The sequence below is a fragment of the Notechis scutatus genome, chromosome 1 (assembly GCF_049901735.1).
Source record: "Notechis scutatus isolate UNSWTSFEM ecotype Mainland chromosome 1, rNotScu1.2, whole genome shotgun sequence".
NCBI classification, from domain to species: Eukaryota; Metazoa; Chordata; class Lepidosauria; order Squamata; family Elapidae; genus Notechis; species Notechis scutatus.
In genome coordinates this window covers 148,838,362-148,855,386 of record NC_142009.1, presented here as the reverse complement: position 1 = coordinate 148,855,386, position 17,025 = coordinate 148,838,362, and the positions used below count along the sequence as shown (strand labels likewise).

Sequence of the window (17,025 nt, the reverse complement as noted above, 5' to 3'; positions counted from 1 at the left end):
ATGTATGTATGTATGTATGTATGTATGTAGTATTCAGCTTTGTTCGGGTATTTTCCCACGTCATTGTATATATATATTTGTTTTCTGAGGTTTTTGCGGGTATTTGTATGTGGATCTTTGGTTATTCAGGTTTTCTCCCGCGTAAAATTGGAAATATCTAGGCGACGTTTCGATGAAGTCTCATTCATCATCTTCAGGCTTGTGTCTTCAGCTTTGTGCTTCTCGGAGTAATGTGAGCTTGCAGCTGTTTCTTCCTTTTAGCTGCTAGTGGGGGTGTGACTTGATTGGGTGGTGGTGGGGGGATTGGGGGTGGTGGTGGTGGGGGGATATATATATATATATATATCCAATCTTTTGGATATGACAATATCCAATATATATATATTGTCATATCCAAAAGATTTACATGGGATGCTCCTTATCAGAATCAGTCATGGTTTCACAGGGAGGCACATACCTATAAAAACACCTAGCTTTATGTCAGCAGTGTGTGTGTATACTCACCTAAAGAAAACATTTTAAAATAACCATTTTCTTTGTGTTTGGAAAAATCATTATGTAAATCTAACATGGATATGCTTTGTCATGTACCGAGAAGCCTCAGCTCCGGTTAGCCAGGAGGAAGAGTCAATATAAATCATAACAGTCTTACCTCTTCAACAAGCTGCAGCATACGACGGGTGCTTTCGAGGGACTAATGCAGAAAAGAAACAAAAGAATGTTAAGACTAACAAAATGTTTTCAATTAGATATTGGTAAGACCAAGCACATTGGTCAAATACTCCATCCTGCACAGACCATTAACAATTTGTACCTATCTGGGCTCAGGAACATTTGCCATTGATAATAAATTCTGCTTTTTCGGGGATAGGATCTATGTTTTGGAACAAAGACCATCCATGTTATCATTTAGGAGCAATCTAGAAATTTATTTAGTACTCATGTTTTAATTTTAGGAATTTTTCTTTTTTATATCCTTTTATTATGCTTTTACGATCGTTTTTATTAGAAGCCCTTAGAACCACTAAGGTTGAGGGCAGACAATACATTTCTTAAATACATAAAAATGAGAAGATAAAATCAATAGTATTATGTTTATCTCCTGTTTGTAGAAAAGATCCAATTTATTATGTTTAAATTATATCTCCCCTGCAAGGAGGTTAGGATTTATTCTCAGAGCAACCGCGTAATATAGAGTAATCTAAGAATAATTGATCTAAGATTGCATAAACTATGATTGCTTCACATATGGCTGAATGTCAAAAATTATTCTTGGACAAATGTTAAGTATGAAAGGCAGAAAGAAACTCAAATCACATTTCTTCAATTTTGGGGAAAACACTGCATTACAACCTCGTTTATTTATTTAAGAATCTATATCTCATCTTATTGATGGTGGATGGAGTTTATTTTGTTTATACCTGCTGCTATCCACAGATTCTCAGTAGCTAACAATAAACATATGGCAATCGATAGTAAAAATACAATAGAAGAACTATCAAGTGGTTAGCAGCACTGAGGGTTTGAAACACATGATTAATCCACCATAGCTATTTTATACAACTAATGTAGGAAACCCTTTTGCATTACTACTCTTTTGCATTTTAGTATTTAATGATTATGGGCCTCACAGTTTAAGAATTGATATGATAGTATAGCTAGGCCATGTGTAACAGACAGATTGGATGCCAAATTACGATTTTAATATAGATTTTATCTGTTATTTATTATTTTATTCTAGAATTTTGAACTGGATATTCCTTGAGTGTTTTTATTTGATCTGGTCTCTGGTCTTTGACTGAAATAAACTTGATTTGATTTGATTTGAATAGAAGAACAGCATAACATTCATAAGAAAGTTAACACGGTAAAATAAAGTTATACAGTAATAACAATGGTGTCATTTCATTCTCCAGATGCTCTCTGCACAATTCACTTTTTAAAATATACAGAAAACCAATTGCAGAAGGCAATCTGATTTCTAACAGAAAGCTATTCAATTTTCTCACTTGAAATAATGTTCCAGGTACCAAATAATATTGTAGATGTTTACAGATAAATCAATAGCTAGCAGAAGCATAAGGAGAACTTTGCTGCATCATATCAAAGGTCTCTTTAGTCTTTAATTTAATGTACCCTGTTAGATTCCTAGAGGAAGATGATAAATATTAGTTTTCTGCATATAAATCTCTGATCTTTAGTAATACCTCCTATAAACATAATAGAACTTTTATTCTATTTGTCACTGCACAAAAGGCTATGTATGAATAATACCAAGGCATTCTTTTATCTTCAGTGAAAGCTTTGTGATCCAGTTATGGCATATAGATATGCCTTTCTCTTGGGCAGTATTCCTGCTAGAATTATTTTGCTATAATGAGCTTTTCCTTGTAGGTCAAAGTGCTATCCACCACTCCAACTATACTAGTGTTCTCCTTATTATTTGTACTGAGGCAGGTTAAGGAAAACAAGTGGAAGATTCCCCCAGGTTTGCTTCCTTCTCTTTCCTCCAAATATCCCCAGCTGAAGAACTTCCACCCACCACATTCCTTAATTGGAATAGAGTTCGATGAATAGAAAAGAAGGTACAAAAGAAATGTTAGATTTCTTGGCTTAGCCATCTGCCCAAAGCTGTCCCAGGCTTTGCCCAAACTCCCAATAACAACAGCAATAGCACTTATATATCACTTCATAGTGCTTTCCAGCCCCCTCTAAGCAGCTTACAGAATCAGCCTATTGGCCCCAACAATCTGGGTCCTCATTTTACCAACCTCAGAAGGATGGAAGGCTGAGTCAACCTTGAACCAGGTGAGAATCAAACTGCTGGCAGTCGGCAGAATTATCCTGCAATACTGCATTCTAACTACTGTGCCAGCTCTATCCCTAAAGAGATCACAGGAATAAAGAGGGAATCAGCTCTACCCATCAGGTTTTGGATCCCAAGGTATTGATCAGATGCCAAATCTGAAAGGGTTGTCTAAAAAAAAGCCTGTGTTTGGCTCTTTCAGCTTCACCTGCCTCCTTTCCCAGCCTAAGGATCAGCTCAGAATTAGAAACTGAAGGCCCTTAACTACCCATTATGGGTAGTTAGGAGAAGATATTATTTCATATTCCACCCTTCAACCGTCAAAGCCCTATCAGTTGTTTCTTGGGCTACTTTCAAACAAGGTTAGCACTTTTTGGGGAAAAAAAAGAATTAAAATCATGTTTAAATTAACCCAGCCAATTGATGATAAGTAGGAGAGGCCTGTTATTTGTTGGTTGGGCTTATGCTTCTTTCAAAAGGAGAGGCCAGCTTGGAGAAATAGGAAATGGGGAAGAGGTTGGATCTCTTTACCCACTGCCCCATAGGACACTGTCCAAGGACTGCAGGGGCAAGAAAAAAAGGCCTAACATGGCCAATAGTTAGTAAGCTGATCCCACCCCCTTAGCCACACCCTGATTGAAACACCAACCTAAGCTAGTTGGTGAAGCCTATCAGAATAAAACCGCTGCACATTTTTGCCCGCTTGAGGGGGGAAATGCTACTTTAGAGCTAAAAAGCCAAGGATGATCTAAGGCTGCCTAAAGTAAGAATGGCAGCAGTAGGAGGGCGACCTGGCCGAAAAACCAGGTGATCCAAGCATGTTCATTATTTCATCAGGTGCAACTGGGGAAATCCCCTTCATTGCCCTTTGGGAAGAGATTAGCTTTAATAAGGACGTTTCAAGTTGCCTAGGGAGATTCTCAGTCATCCAGGTCACGGTTGCCCCAAAGGTGCTTTTATACAAGAGGCAACTGGACTTTCTGGTTTTTCTTTGAAGACATTTCTCTTCTCATCCAAGAAGCCTTCTTCAGCTTCTTGGACGAGAAGCAAAAATGTCTTCAAAGGAAAACCAGAAAGTCCAGTTGCCTCTTGTAAAAGCACCTTTGGGAAGTTTCAGGTTCTAACCCTTAGTCCAGTTCAAAGGCAACACATGAAAGGAAAGTAAACAAAACAGTATCCCCCAACTTCCTGTCTTTCAGAGGTGCTCATTTCCTTGTATTGCACTTATTTTTCTGTCCTTTCTTTTCCTTACCTCATCAGTCATCTGATCAGCCCGCTGCTGCATTTCTTCTAGCTCATTGCGCATATCAGCATCTTCTGCCATTGTGGCTGTGAGTGTGAGGCTCTCGCTTCGGGATCAATCGGTTCCTTTGCAAGCCTAGAGTGCAGAAGTTTTTTTTTAAAAAAAAAATATATATAAGCATCATCATCATCATCATCATCATCATCATTTTGTGCCTTTCAGTCAGTGTGGACTCCTAGGTGCTGTTTAGACAAGCCCCTGCGGTTTTCTTGGCAAGGTTTTCTTTGGAAGTGGTTTGCCATTGCCTTCTTCCTAGGACTGAGGGAGAATGACTGTGTCAGGGCTCCGGCATCCACCCCCATTCAAATCATGAGTCTCTAGCCACATCTCTCAGAGTTTTTTTTTTTAAAAATTATTAGGAGTGAACATGCCGCCGGTACCCGCGTGCAGCTGACTCTGAGATACATCATTCATTTCACCCTTGACCCTGGTTTTCCCCCACCCCCTGGATGTATATTCTCCAATGGGATATATCCATAGCCGAGAGTCCTCAATCATGCTCTCCAGTAATAATCTTGCGCGCCAGAAGCTTCGGCCGCCTAGCAATTATCTATGAAAGCATTTAAGGAATGCACTATTTCCCCCACTCCCTTTCCGCTGGCAACTCTAAAAGACCAGAGAAATATTTTTGGGTTGACAGACTGGCCCAAGATCACCCAGCTGACTTTGTGCCCAAGATGGGACTAGAACTCATGGTTTCCCAGTTTCTAGCCTGGTGCCTTAACCACTAGAGGCGGTCCTTGGTTTACGAGCACAATTGAGCCCAAAGTTTCTGTTGTTTAGTGGCACATTTGTTAAGTGAGTTTTGCCTCATTCTACCAACTTTTTTTGGCCACAATTGTTAAGTGAATCACTGCAGTTGATAAGTTTATAAGACAGTTGTTAGGTTAACCTTCCCCATTGACTTTGCTTGTCCAAAGGTTGCAAAAGGGGATTATGTGACCTTGGGAAAAAAGCAACGGTCACAAGTATGAACCAATGGCCAAGCATCTTAATTTTGAATCATATGATCATGGGTCGACAAAGGTCGTAAGTGTGAAAAATCGTTATAAATCACTTTTTCAGTACCGTTGTAACTTTGAATGGTCATTAAATGAACTATGCAGGCATGATATTCCCCTCTGAAAAAAAATCGGGGCCGGCCAAAAGAGACCCCCCCACCGCGCGCCAAGAAATCGCTGCCCAGCTCCCTTTTCCTGCCGCAGTGGCCTCCACTGCACCGCCCGCCCGCCCTCCGCTCGCACCGCCCGCCCGCTCGGGCGCACCGCCCGCTCGGGCTCCACTCGCCACCCGCCCGGCTCCGTATCCGGCTGGGGCTGTCAGGAGTTGCTACCACTGGCGCAGCTCCGCGTGGCCAGTCCCGCGTTGCCTCGGGAAGGAAGGCAAAACCAGGAGCCGCTGCTGCCGTTGCAAAGCGCCGCCGCGGCTCTTCCTTTTGCCTTTCCTTCCTGAGGCAAGCGGGACTGGAGCCACGCAGAGCCGCGCCAGTGGTAGCAACTCCTGACTCAGGGCCTCCGAGGGGAGGGAAGGAGGAGAAGAAGGGGGGAAAGTGGGGGGCGATTCCCAAAAAATCGGAATTCCAATTTTAATCGGAAGAATATCATGTCTGACTATGGTAATTTGAGGATTACTTGTATACCAAACTGGCTCTCTTAATAAAAGGAATACCCTACAATAAATTATGAAGACCAAAGCTTTGATGAATATACATAATGCGGTATTAGGGAAGAATAAATACTGAACTGAAGTTATACACATTGCAAACTAGATATCTACATATTGCAACAAGTACTTGAAAAAACATCGTCAGATTAGTGATCTCACCAAACAAATTGTTTCTGATTACTTGTGCGTCAATACCTGGGTTTTTCAAAACTACCTTTATGGCTTTCCTCACAAAGCCATTTAAATGAGGCAGGCAATGTTTGTAAGTGAGAAAGCTCTCATCAATTGTTCCCAAGGTGATATTGTGCTATTCCTGGGCCATTAGTCATTCTGCTGAATAGGAACCCAAATGTATGTTTGGTGCGATCACGAAGCAGAACTAATTCATTTTCTGTCTCATAAAAACACTGATCAAGTTTCATAAAGCAATAAGCCCAGGGAAAGAATCAATACTAGGCAAAAGTATCTGCACTAGTTTTGTCCCGAATCTCCCACATTATTACGGAACTGAAATAAATGCTGAAATCCTGTTCCTGGTAAGGAACTGAAAAATCACAGTCCCTCACCTATTCCAATTCCCCAGATTCCAAATTCTGAGTGGAGATTAATCTCACAGTGAGATTGCATGGGGCAAGTTTTATTCTGTAAGAAAAGCAACATGTTGGAGAATGTGCTTCCAAATCAAAACTGGTTGCAAGAAAACAAAACTTTAGATTGTTCCAAGTATTCAAAATCTGATTTACTCCGAGAAGAAATCAGCCATCACTCCAAACTACACATTATCCTGCCTGCAAAGTCTCCCTCTCGCCCTTTTCTATTTCTTAAAAGCAATGGCAAGAGCAACAAAAAAAACCCTCTGTGTCTTTTTGTAACTGTTGTCAAGGGAGAAGTTGTAATCCTGGATACTGTGGATTCTAGAAAGGGCTTCCTCTTAGATTTCTCAGAACCCATTATGCAACTAAATGCTTTTAACTGCAACCTTGATATTTCCCAGACAATGGATGTTTTTATGATGCATGCGCACACATTGGAAAAAAATTCTCTCTTCCACCATAGGATGTTAGGTTATCAACACCACAAAATAGCATATAAGCGTTTGAATCTTCCATAAATCTTCTGCAGGCAAGTTGACTGCTTGATTATGTGCTATCAAGTTATTTTCAATTTCCAGAGACCCTTTCAATTGATTTTCTCCATGATGATCTGTCTCCAACCTGGTCTTCCAACTGGGCATCCATCACATCCAACTGCTGCTGGTTGTCCTCTTCTTCTCTTCCTTCCCATCTTTCCCGACATTAGAGCCTTCTGCAGAGTTGGGTCTTCGCAGAATGTGTCCAGAGTAGAATACTTTGAAGTCGACAAGATAGAACAAAACACAGAAGACAAGAACACGAGGGGTCCCCAAATGTCTGAAGGACCTGCATGAAAAATACTTTTCTCATACCAGAGGGGAAGCATCCTTATCTGTGGCAATCAGAGGTGGCATTTGCCAGTTCTCCGAACTACTCAAAATTTCCACTACCAGTTCTCTAGAACTGGTCAGAACCTGCTGAATACCACCTCTGGTAGTGATGCCTTTGAAATTTAGAGTTGGAGAAGACTCTTACCAGAGATCATCAAATAAATCAAAACAGATCCTCATCCCAGGCTCAGAAGATCAGGTTCAATTTTGGACCCATTATGTAAAAACCTAACTTTGTTGGGAAATCTCTAATACTGGGGAAAATGGAAGGAAAAAAAGATATCTAACAGCAAGATGGATGGAGTTGGTTACAGTAAAAATAGATGCATCATTAGAAAACCTGAAGGACAAACTTTGGCCAGGTTCCTCCTGGAGAAAGTCTATCATGTAGTTGCTAAGTGTCAACACCAACTGGATGACACTTCAACATTATTATCCTCTCACGGGAAGAGTAGGAAATGATTGAAGTTTATGGGGACAAGAGAACTACCACAAAGTTGACCTCATTTCTTGAATTGTAATGTGAAATATTACTGAAGCAGAAGAAAAATGGCTATTGGCATATAACAGATTATAATAACATTTTTTCTGTGCTGCTTGAAGGACTAGTCGAAAGGTCACTGGCTATCTGGAGGTGCCCTTTAGACAGGACCAACTGTTCATTAGGTATAAACATGTTTGATTTTTTAAAATCAGAAATAATAAAAGTGAAGTAAAAATTATTGCCATGCCTTTGAATGTACTTCTTTTCATGCTCTTCCATAAAAAAGAGACAAGAAACAGACAGACTTTGAACATCAAACCTATTCATAACCTACAGTTAGTGCAATTAATTAATTTAATGTGAATAGTAAAATTTAGTGTGTACTCTAAAATTTAGGGACTATGGTGATACCCAGTAGATCTGTGATGACCCAGGGTGGGATACAAAACACACACAGTCACAGAAAACAGATTAAGCCCCTTTTATTCCTTCACTTTGCTTCCAAGCTCCGAATATTCTTGACGGAAGACAAAAAACTCCCACACAAACAGTTACACAAAGAAGGAAAAAAACAACACAAACCAGGCAAGATAAGGGCTGGAGGACGTCCACAGATAACACACACTGGGAAGGACGCCAAACTCAGAGAGGAACCATAAACTAGAGATATTTCCATGCTTTGTTTCCAGCACTCACCTGTACTCATGTCTGTTCTCTTATTCAGTTGTCACAGCTGCAGCCCATGAAGAGGATCAAGACCCTCTCCTCCCGAGTAGACCACATCTCTCCCTTATCCTCTCCTCTCTACGTGCCCTAGGATGGAGAGGGGATGGGGCTGGGTTCTCCTCTGACTGCTCAGCCGGCCTCTGCCCTTCCCCAGCCTCCTCCACCACCTCCGGAACCACATTTCCATTCCCTGTTGGCTGTTCCTCCTCTCCCTCAGAGTCAGTCTCCACCAGGGGCATGACAAAATCTCATAATTAATCAGCAAAACTGACTTTATTATTATAAAACAAAACTTCTGTGATTTAGTATTCCCTATTTCTCTGGACAAAAATGAAGAAAACATTAAAATCCTATGAAATATAATAAAGGTAAACGTTTCCCCTTCCAGTTGTATCTGCCTCTAGGGGGCAGCACATCTCTGTTTCTAAGCTGAGGGAGCCAGCGTTGTCCAAAAATGCTTTTGTGGACATGCAGCCATACACTGAACAGTGCACGGAACACTGTTGTATTCCCACAAAGTGGTACCTATTTTTCAACTCACATATGCATACTTTTGAACTGTAGGTGGGCAGGAGCTGGGATATGTAACTGGAGCTCATCCCATCTTGCAGCATTCGGGTGTCGAACCTGAGCTGTCAGTTTTCCAGCTGACAAGTGCTGAGCTATCATGCTCCATATAATATGAATACTGTTATTTTTATGGAGGGAGGGTCTACTAGAGCAAAAGCGCCAAGGGCCCATGCAAGTCATACTGAAGCCCTATCTATATACTACCATTGTGATTGGAAAGTAAAGAAAAAGAAATATACAGAGTAACCCATTCAATTTCATTTTTCCAGTAACAGTTTATACCGTAATTAGGAAGAAGGGAAGTAGAGAGGCATGGTGTAATTTAAATATATAAAATTTACACAACACACACACACACATACACACAAAATGTCAGTGTTGTGGTTAGCCGGCAACAGATGTGGACGGCTGAGGAGAGCGAGGACTCAGATGAGGGGCCAGGACCATTAGGGAGTGAACTGCTGCCTTCAGAGATTGTGGGGGCTGGCAGCAGCGATGAGGAGGTTCCTGAGGAGTCTGTGCCAAGTGCGCATGCACACAGGATTGCTCAGAGGAAAGAGCAACTACAACAGCACAGGTGACTCAGGAGTAAGGCTGCAAGGTAATGGCCCCTCCTTCAAGAAAATAAAAGCCAGCTGTGAACGAATGTACTTTGCAGAAGGCAAAGACATTTTGAAATTCTAGCCTCGTGGACATTCTAGTATCCTGAGTTTGTATTTGAAGATTCTTGTATTGCAAATTATTTCTTGTCTGTTATCTTTTGGCAAGTCTTGCACAGCTTGGCAAGTCTTGTGCTTATCACAGCTAATTATTTTGCAAAAGCATTACAAGGTTTCTGTTCTATTTGGATTGTGTTTGATTTGTTGGAAAAGGGCACGCGTCAGAACAGTCAGGCAGTCGAAGCTGGTGGAATAAACTCTTCTGAAAGCTTTGGGCCTCCACAATAAGTGAAATTTCACCCCAAGCATTATTTTCAGCTCTCACTAATGTTTGGTTTCCCTCGCTGACAAGTCATTTCTGCAGGAGACAGGACTCCCCTTGTGAAGCATGTATCTGTGCTAATTAAAAATGAACAAGCGGCAACGGCAAGGATTGTTGACGTCCCATAATTGCCGCCTCACAAACATGGGGTGGGAGGGAGCAAGCTGGGATTAGCAATCAATTCAATTGAAGTCTCTGATTCATTTATGTAACTAGTTCGTGATGGTTTCTCTCCCTCACATTAAAAAAAAAAAATCTGATATTTGCCGAGGAGGATAATTCTGAATACATAGATTTTAAAAGAATAGAGAGGATTGTTTCATTATCTGGATCATTTGAGGTGGGAAAGGTTCTAATTCCATTTCATGTAAAAATATAATATGAGCTCCAAAGCAAACACACTTCAGACTCCCTGTACTCAAAATTGGAAAGTGTTACTGTGGGGAGAAAATGGGTTATTAAATGTTTGCTATGTCGTTTATGCTGAAGCTCAAATATTCACAAGTGGTTCACAATAAAAAAACATCTTTTCCAGGATAATAAAGTAGCGGTATTTATCAGCAAAACTCTGAAAAATTGTTGCACAAAAGTTTATTGAGTGGTGCTAGCCATTGTTTTGATCTGCAATCCAAGAACGATAGACAAGAGTTATGGTTCACAATTTATTTTTAACCTGGTTTGAGTGTTGAGAAACTACCATAAAGAAACACAACATTACAGTGCATTATTGAGTCTGCAAGTTTACTTTTAGAGTATGTCAAAAGTCTCTCTTTAAGATTGCAAATATATCACTAGTAAGTGAATTTAAGTAAGAATGGTTCCCATACCTACAACATATTACACTGTTGGAAGAAATGTCCATCTGGGTTCAGTTCCAAGCGGGGGAAAAGACACTGGAATCATTAAAGTTGCTTGAAAAGAAGGTTTATTGATGAACAGGATCGCCTGCCTTGGAGATCTTGGGTGAAGAAAAAGGGAAGAGATGCTAAGAGTCTCTGGGTTTTATACCTTCTCTGGCTTTGAACTTCCTGGGGCACAGGAAGACTGATTGGTTGCTATCAGAGGTCATAGCTAGCTTTGTAGGTTGTCTGTGTGCTAAGTTTGGCTGAATCTTGCTGGATAATTCAATGAAGGGCAATTAAAGGGCTCTGCCTGAAGGAGGTAGACCTTTGTTATGTAGAATAGATGGGCCCAGGCCTTAATGGCTCATTAACAAAGGTGGGTGGAGGGGGTTGGGTTTCTGCCTCTCTTTTAGAGGAAATATTCTGCCCTTTTAATATTTCCTAGAATATTTCATTTTTCTAGGAAAGGGGTGGGTGCGAACTTCCTACAACACAGAATGGTAAATATAACTACAAAGTCTGGCTTTTAGGAAGAGGGGAGAGCTAAATGCTTACAAATATTGTACATTAGGAAATGTATAAAAATGCGGGGTCAAAAATTAATAGTTGTTATTATTACTTCATTTTTTTCTACTTTTTGCATATTTTTGTTAAATTTGCTTTGTCTGTTTCTTGTTTCCTTTTATCAATAAACACACATATTTTTACACACACACACACACACACACAATGCAATGGAGATCTTAATATTAAGTAATTAGTTCAAGACTGAAACCATTATCACCTAAATAATACTTCGATGTGAATTGCAGTGGTTCTTTTTTATATTATATTCAACTCTGGGTGAAAACTCAATTGATCTTACGCTTGTAGTATTGGCATCCTAAATTGCAATTAATACTGATAATTCTGCATCCACAGCAAAAGAAGTTGAACAGGGCAATCACTCTCGTTGTATAGACTACTTCATTTTACGCATTATATTTGAGTATCACCTTGCAGTTGAAAGCAATTTTTCTTCTGTTCTTCCAGCCTTCAGTTTTGAAGCATAATATTGAACCCCAATAATCCTTCTTTGCCCAGTTTTAAGGCAAACATTATGCTCTGAACAGTCGTTGCTGTATTTATCATCATTACTGTCACTATTATTTTGTCCAAGTAATACCAATATTATTAATATTTTGCAATAGCTGTAATATATTATTTTGTAATAGGGAAAGAAGTTTAATCTATGTTTTCCCCTACAAAATTGCTAGAAACTTTGTAATAATTTCATAATAATTTAAGCACAAGGTACTATTGTTTTCAGTCAAATCAGAGAGATCCAGCAGGGAAAGACAGATAAATCACTTGCTTTTCAGATCCATCTGATATCACCCCTTGACACAACTGGGCATGTCTGAACACATAGAATAGTAGGGGTGGAAAGAGTCCTGGTGGTCTTCGTGTTTAAAACTGAAACACAGAAAACACAGGCATAGATTCATTCTCTCTGCTGTATGTAAAACAATTAATCAATGGAACGACTTGCCTCCAGAAGTTGTGGAGGTTTTTAAGAAGAGATTGAACAACCATTTGTCTGAAATGGTGTAGAGCAGGGGTCCCCAACCACCGGTCCGCAGACCGGTCCCGGTCCGTGGAACAAGTCCTACCGGGCCGCTGGCTTGCTGGGCGCCGCCATCTTGTTTTGATAAGTGCTTCCGGTGAGCTTTTCCGGGTAGAAAGCTCACCGGAAGCACTTTTTCATCAAAACAAGATGGCAGCGCCCAGCTGATGTCGGTACCGGGCCGCGCCATAAAAAAAGGTTGGGGATACCGGGCCGCGGCGTAAAAAAGGTTGGGGATCACTGGTGTAGAGTTTCGTGCCTGAGCAAGGTCCCTTTCAACTCTGTTATTCTGTTATTTTCTATTTACCCTCTGCCAAAATATTACATTGAAAAAAAAAAAAAAAAGAATAGCACTGTTTTATCATAAAACCAATAGAACTATGCATCATGACTAAACAAAATAATGATTGTTCGTGACTAGTAGAGGCAAATGTGTCAGCAAAGAGGGAGGGAGGAAGAGAAGGAACAAACAGCTTACTCCCCCTCTGTGCCTGTATAACTTGACTTGTGAAAAGCAAAAGAGTAGCTTTCCCTCCCAACCTCTTTCTGAAGCCTTTGGGAGTGCTAAAATGACATGCTAAATCTTTTGCATAACCAGTGCATATCTAGGATGTGGAGTCAGTCTTCTCAAGATGCTTCTACAGTATTGCAATCCCTTGCATGAACAATTCAGGCAACCAGATTGTAATCAGGGGGCATAAAGAGAAGAATATACTGTATTATTTTCTGTCTTTGTTGAAGAAAAGAAATCTGAGGTTTTCTTTTCTTCTGAAATTATCTAAAAAGTCCAATGTAAGATTATGAAACAAATTGTCTTATGAAACTGTACTGGGAAAAGCAGTTTTTGAACAAACCAAATGATTCCAAAGGTAAGAAGACATTGCAAATACAACTAACCCAAAAAGTTTAATAGCCTAAAGAATCTTTAATAGCGCTCACAAAATGGGAGACACTGTCAGTATAGTCCAAAATGAAGGCAAAAAATGGGGAGTTATTTCTATATAAGGTTATTTAAAGTTAAGTCCCAAATAAACTACACCTACATGCTTTTGTTAATCAACCTTGGGAGAAACAACAAGACAGTAATTTGACTGGAATGATTCTTGGATCCTAGGTCTTGCCCATTGTGTTGGCTACTATGCCAGTCTTGAAAAAGTACACAAAGGCTCACCTGGTTGTAAACATAACCATCCAATAGTAACAATAAAGAACATTTCCAGATTCCTAGGAACATTCATTAAAGTATACAAATGATTCAATTAAGCTACATGACTATCCCTGGAGCAAGTCCATTCATCAATTTCAATGGCAAAATCATCAAAGCATTCACCCCAAACCATTCACTAGAGGCCATTCACGGAAGGTTCCTGCAATGTTGTAGATTTATCCTATCAAATAATTCGCCTTGCCAATTTCTAGCACTTGGCATCTGGGGTCTAAAGAGAAAATTATATTAGCTCCAAGACTTTTCAATAGACTGCAGCCAAGTGCAATGTTTACTTGCTCATTTCCTGAGAATAGTGCTTATTTGCTTCCATGGGTTTTAATTCTTGGTTATGGTGCACTCTATTCAGGAATCTTATTATCAAGAAGTTGCTCAAAGGATGCACTGCAGGATATAATAGCATTTGGCATTACACATTCTTGGGTCAGGCCATAAGCAGAGGATGTTGAAACTTCCATTTCCAGCTCATGCTGTACTCCATATACAAACCCTGCCTTATGTAGCCAACCATTAAATCACAAACGGGCAGAGAAAGATTGATCCTTTATTAATGTAGACACATAACCTTATTTCTCCTCCCTTCTGCACCTTAGCATGGATATGGATGCTGCTGTGGAGGAAGGGAGTAATCACATGATGAGCAAATTTGTGGAAACATACAGCAAAATCCTTCTGCTTTCCATGCAGGAGAGTTGATTGATTTATTGATATCTTGATTTATTTTATTTACTTACATTTGTATAGACGCCCATCTCATTTAGTGACTCTGGGCAGTATACATAAAAGTAATCAGGAGTGTATAAACACCATTGAAAGCAATCTATGTAAATTAAAAGAAAAACCAAGTGAAAAACCCAAATGGCAAAAAGAAAAAGAAAAAAACAAGCAGAGAGAGTACATCCTTGCCAGGTTTTGCACAGCCGCGATCAAAATTTGTCAGATGAAGACCTGTGCCTCAAAGCAACCTTAATGAGTATCTGATTAGTTAGTGGAGTTCTCTGTATTATCATAATAGATGGACATATATTAATTTTTATCCATCTTTGTAGGATTTTTTTAGATTGTTGTTTTTATACATGTATCGGTTAATTTTTTTTACTTTCTATATTTTTTTTAGCTTTTAAAATTATTAACCATTTGTATTCTAGATTTGTATTGGTTGAAATAGAGGGTGCATTCCCTTAACTATTATATAACCATTTCACTGGCTCCGCTCTGCCGTGTTATCCTTAAGCTAGCTGACAAAGGCATATTCACCTTATTTCTTTCAATGCTACATCCTGGGATTGTGAATAGAGCAATTGGTACAAGAATCCATGTTAAAGTTTTAGAAGATCAGATGTTAGTGATAGATCAAGTTCTTGAATGAAAAGTCAATACTCTCAGGCCAAATGTCTTTCCTTTAGGACTCTCAGATTGTGACTGCAAAATCTTAGATCTTAGAAGATGGATGCCGATTATGTCTTCTACCATTATAAGCCAGGTAACAATTTTTGCTACGTAAAGCAATAAGAATATCTGCCAAGTTGCACACTCTACTGCTTCAGATGTTATAAATTGCAGAAGATTGAATGGCAGAACACATCAACTTTCCTTGGTTAAAAATGGCTGCTACCATTGGGTTATTTGTTTCTCAGAACTGTTTCCTCCTCCCGGAGATTCCTGGAACCAGTCAATTCATTACAGAATTCAAAAGAAGCTTCATTTCTTCGTTTGGAGGTCATGTAGACCTTGCATGAAGAAATTCCCCGATAAATTATCCATGGTAATCTTTTGGAGCTTTACTGCTATTTTCTGCAAATAATACCAGGGCATTTGGCATTCTCATTAATAATACCAGGGCATTTGGCATTCTCATTCTGATCAACCTGAGGTGCCATCGCAGGCAGCAGGGTAAAAAAGATGTAAGGTAGAAAATGTACTATGCATGCCCTAGTTAGTTTCCCGCTTTAGTGATGCTGAACATTATTCCTTTGCCTACATTGTGGAAAATTTCAGCTGCGTAGCTAGTCAAGTTCTTTTTTTTTTTGTATGAAATGTTCCTTGCCTGAGGTTGCAAAGTGTCATGGACCAGCTCTGTGTCTGATTTAGCATGAGACATTTTTGCTTCTTTCTACTATAATTCCTGCTATAGCTGTAATTTTTCTTCTGACTTACAAAAAGCAGGGTTGCAGCTACCACAATTGGAAGATATTCTGGCCATACAGCTGTTTGGATTAGAATGAGAAAAAGCGATTTGGAGAATGCGCAGGTCCAGAGACTGCTGCGCTTGGCACTTCCTTCAATTAAACACATATTTCCTTGGGATTGACTGGTAATCGATAGAGCCAAAAAATATACCCTTTAAAGCAATTAGGACAACAAAATGAATCTGGCAGTGGATACCAAGCCAGAAGATATCCCATTCTTATTAATCATTCTAAAGACAGTTCAGCTGATGTCGTCTTTATTTTTACTACTTCTAATTGCAGATCTTCAAATGGATTTTACCTTTCTTTTTTATTTTTATTTTGTGGTACTGAAACTTATTTTATTGGCTCTTTCTTTTTCTAAAAGATTGATCAAATCAAGACTGATTTCCACAATTTCTATCCTAATTAACTCAAAATTTAGGAATGTTCGCAGTATTGAAAAAAGACATTAGCAACGTTTCTGGGTTTGTTTCTTTTATAATAATGATGCACATGAAAAATAATGCTGCACAGGTTGACCTATATGGCAGGGCTGTTGGTAGAATCAGGAAAATATGTGAAATCTTGTGAAGAGCAACACAAATCCAAATTATTTCAAATAAGTAAGGTGCTGCCAAAGCCCAGGCTTTCGAGGAATAGATGGGTAAATGAGAGGCACATTTCAGAATAAAATCCTTCTTTGATTCATCTTTTATTGTTCTGCCTAAGGCTAAGAGTTGACACTAGTGACTAAAATTAGACAGGCTTTTATGGCATCTATATTTAACTGAGATGCTGCAAAATTGCTGCAATTTTTAATAGCACAAAATTTTAAAAGGTCCATTTTAAAGACACTTGCATGATTTTATCAGCAGAATTTGATCATTGTCAGACTGAAAAATGTACAACAATCCCCACTTTAATTAATATAATACATGAGAATCAATTATACGATCGCCAACGCACATTGTCAGTCTGATGGCATATTTCTATCTGTGTTAATTCTGCCTTCCTAAGCACAGCACTGGCATATTGTGCTGATTGTCTTGTGTTTTCCACTTCCACGAACAAACTGGTCACTGATTATTCTGTAGGGAGGTATGTTGGCAAACTGAGCTCCTTGAGAGTGATGGAACTTCCTGAGTTTGAGTTTCATTTCTGGTTTACATCTGGAAAGGCTATAT

General features: G+C 39.4%; 1 protein-coding gene across 1 annotated transcript in view; it reads right to left on the bottom strand.

Annotated features, from left to right (window-relative positions):
• The window catches only part of SNAP25 (synaptosome associated protein 25), a 63,453-nt gene that overhangs the window by 18,302 nt on the left and 28,126 nt on the right, over positions 1 to 17,025 (bottom strand). The window contains exons 2-3 of the mRNA XM_087948466.1: positions 4,059 to 4,184; positions 653 to 694 (exon numbers count right to left, since the gene is read on the bottom strand). Of these exons, the coding sequence (XP_087804592.1) occupies positions 653 to 694; positions 4,059 to 4,130 (114 nt within the window). The 5' untranslated portion in view covers positions 4,131 to 4,184. The remainder of the gene's footprint in view (positions 1 to 652; positions 695 to 4,058; positions 4,185 to 17,025) is intronic.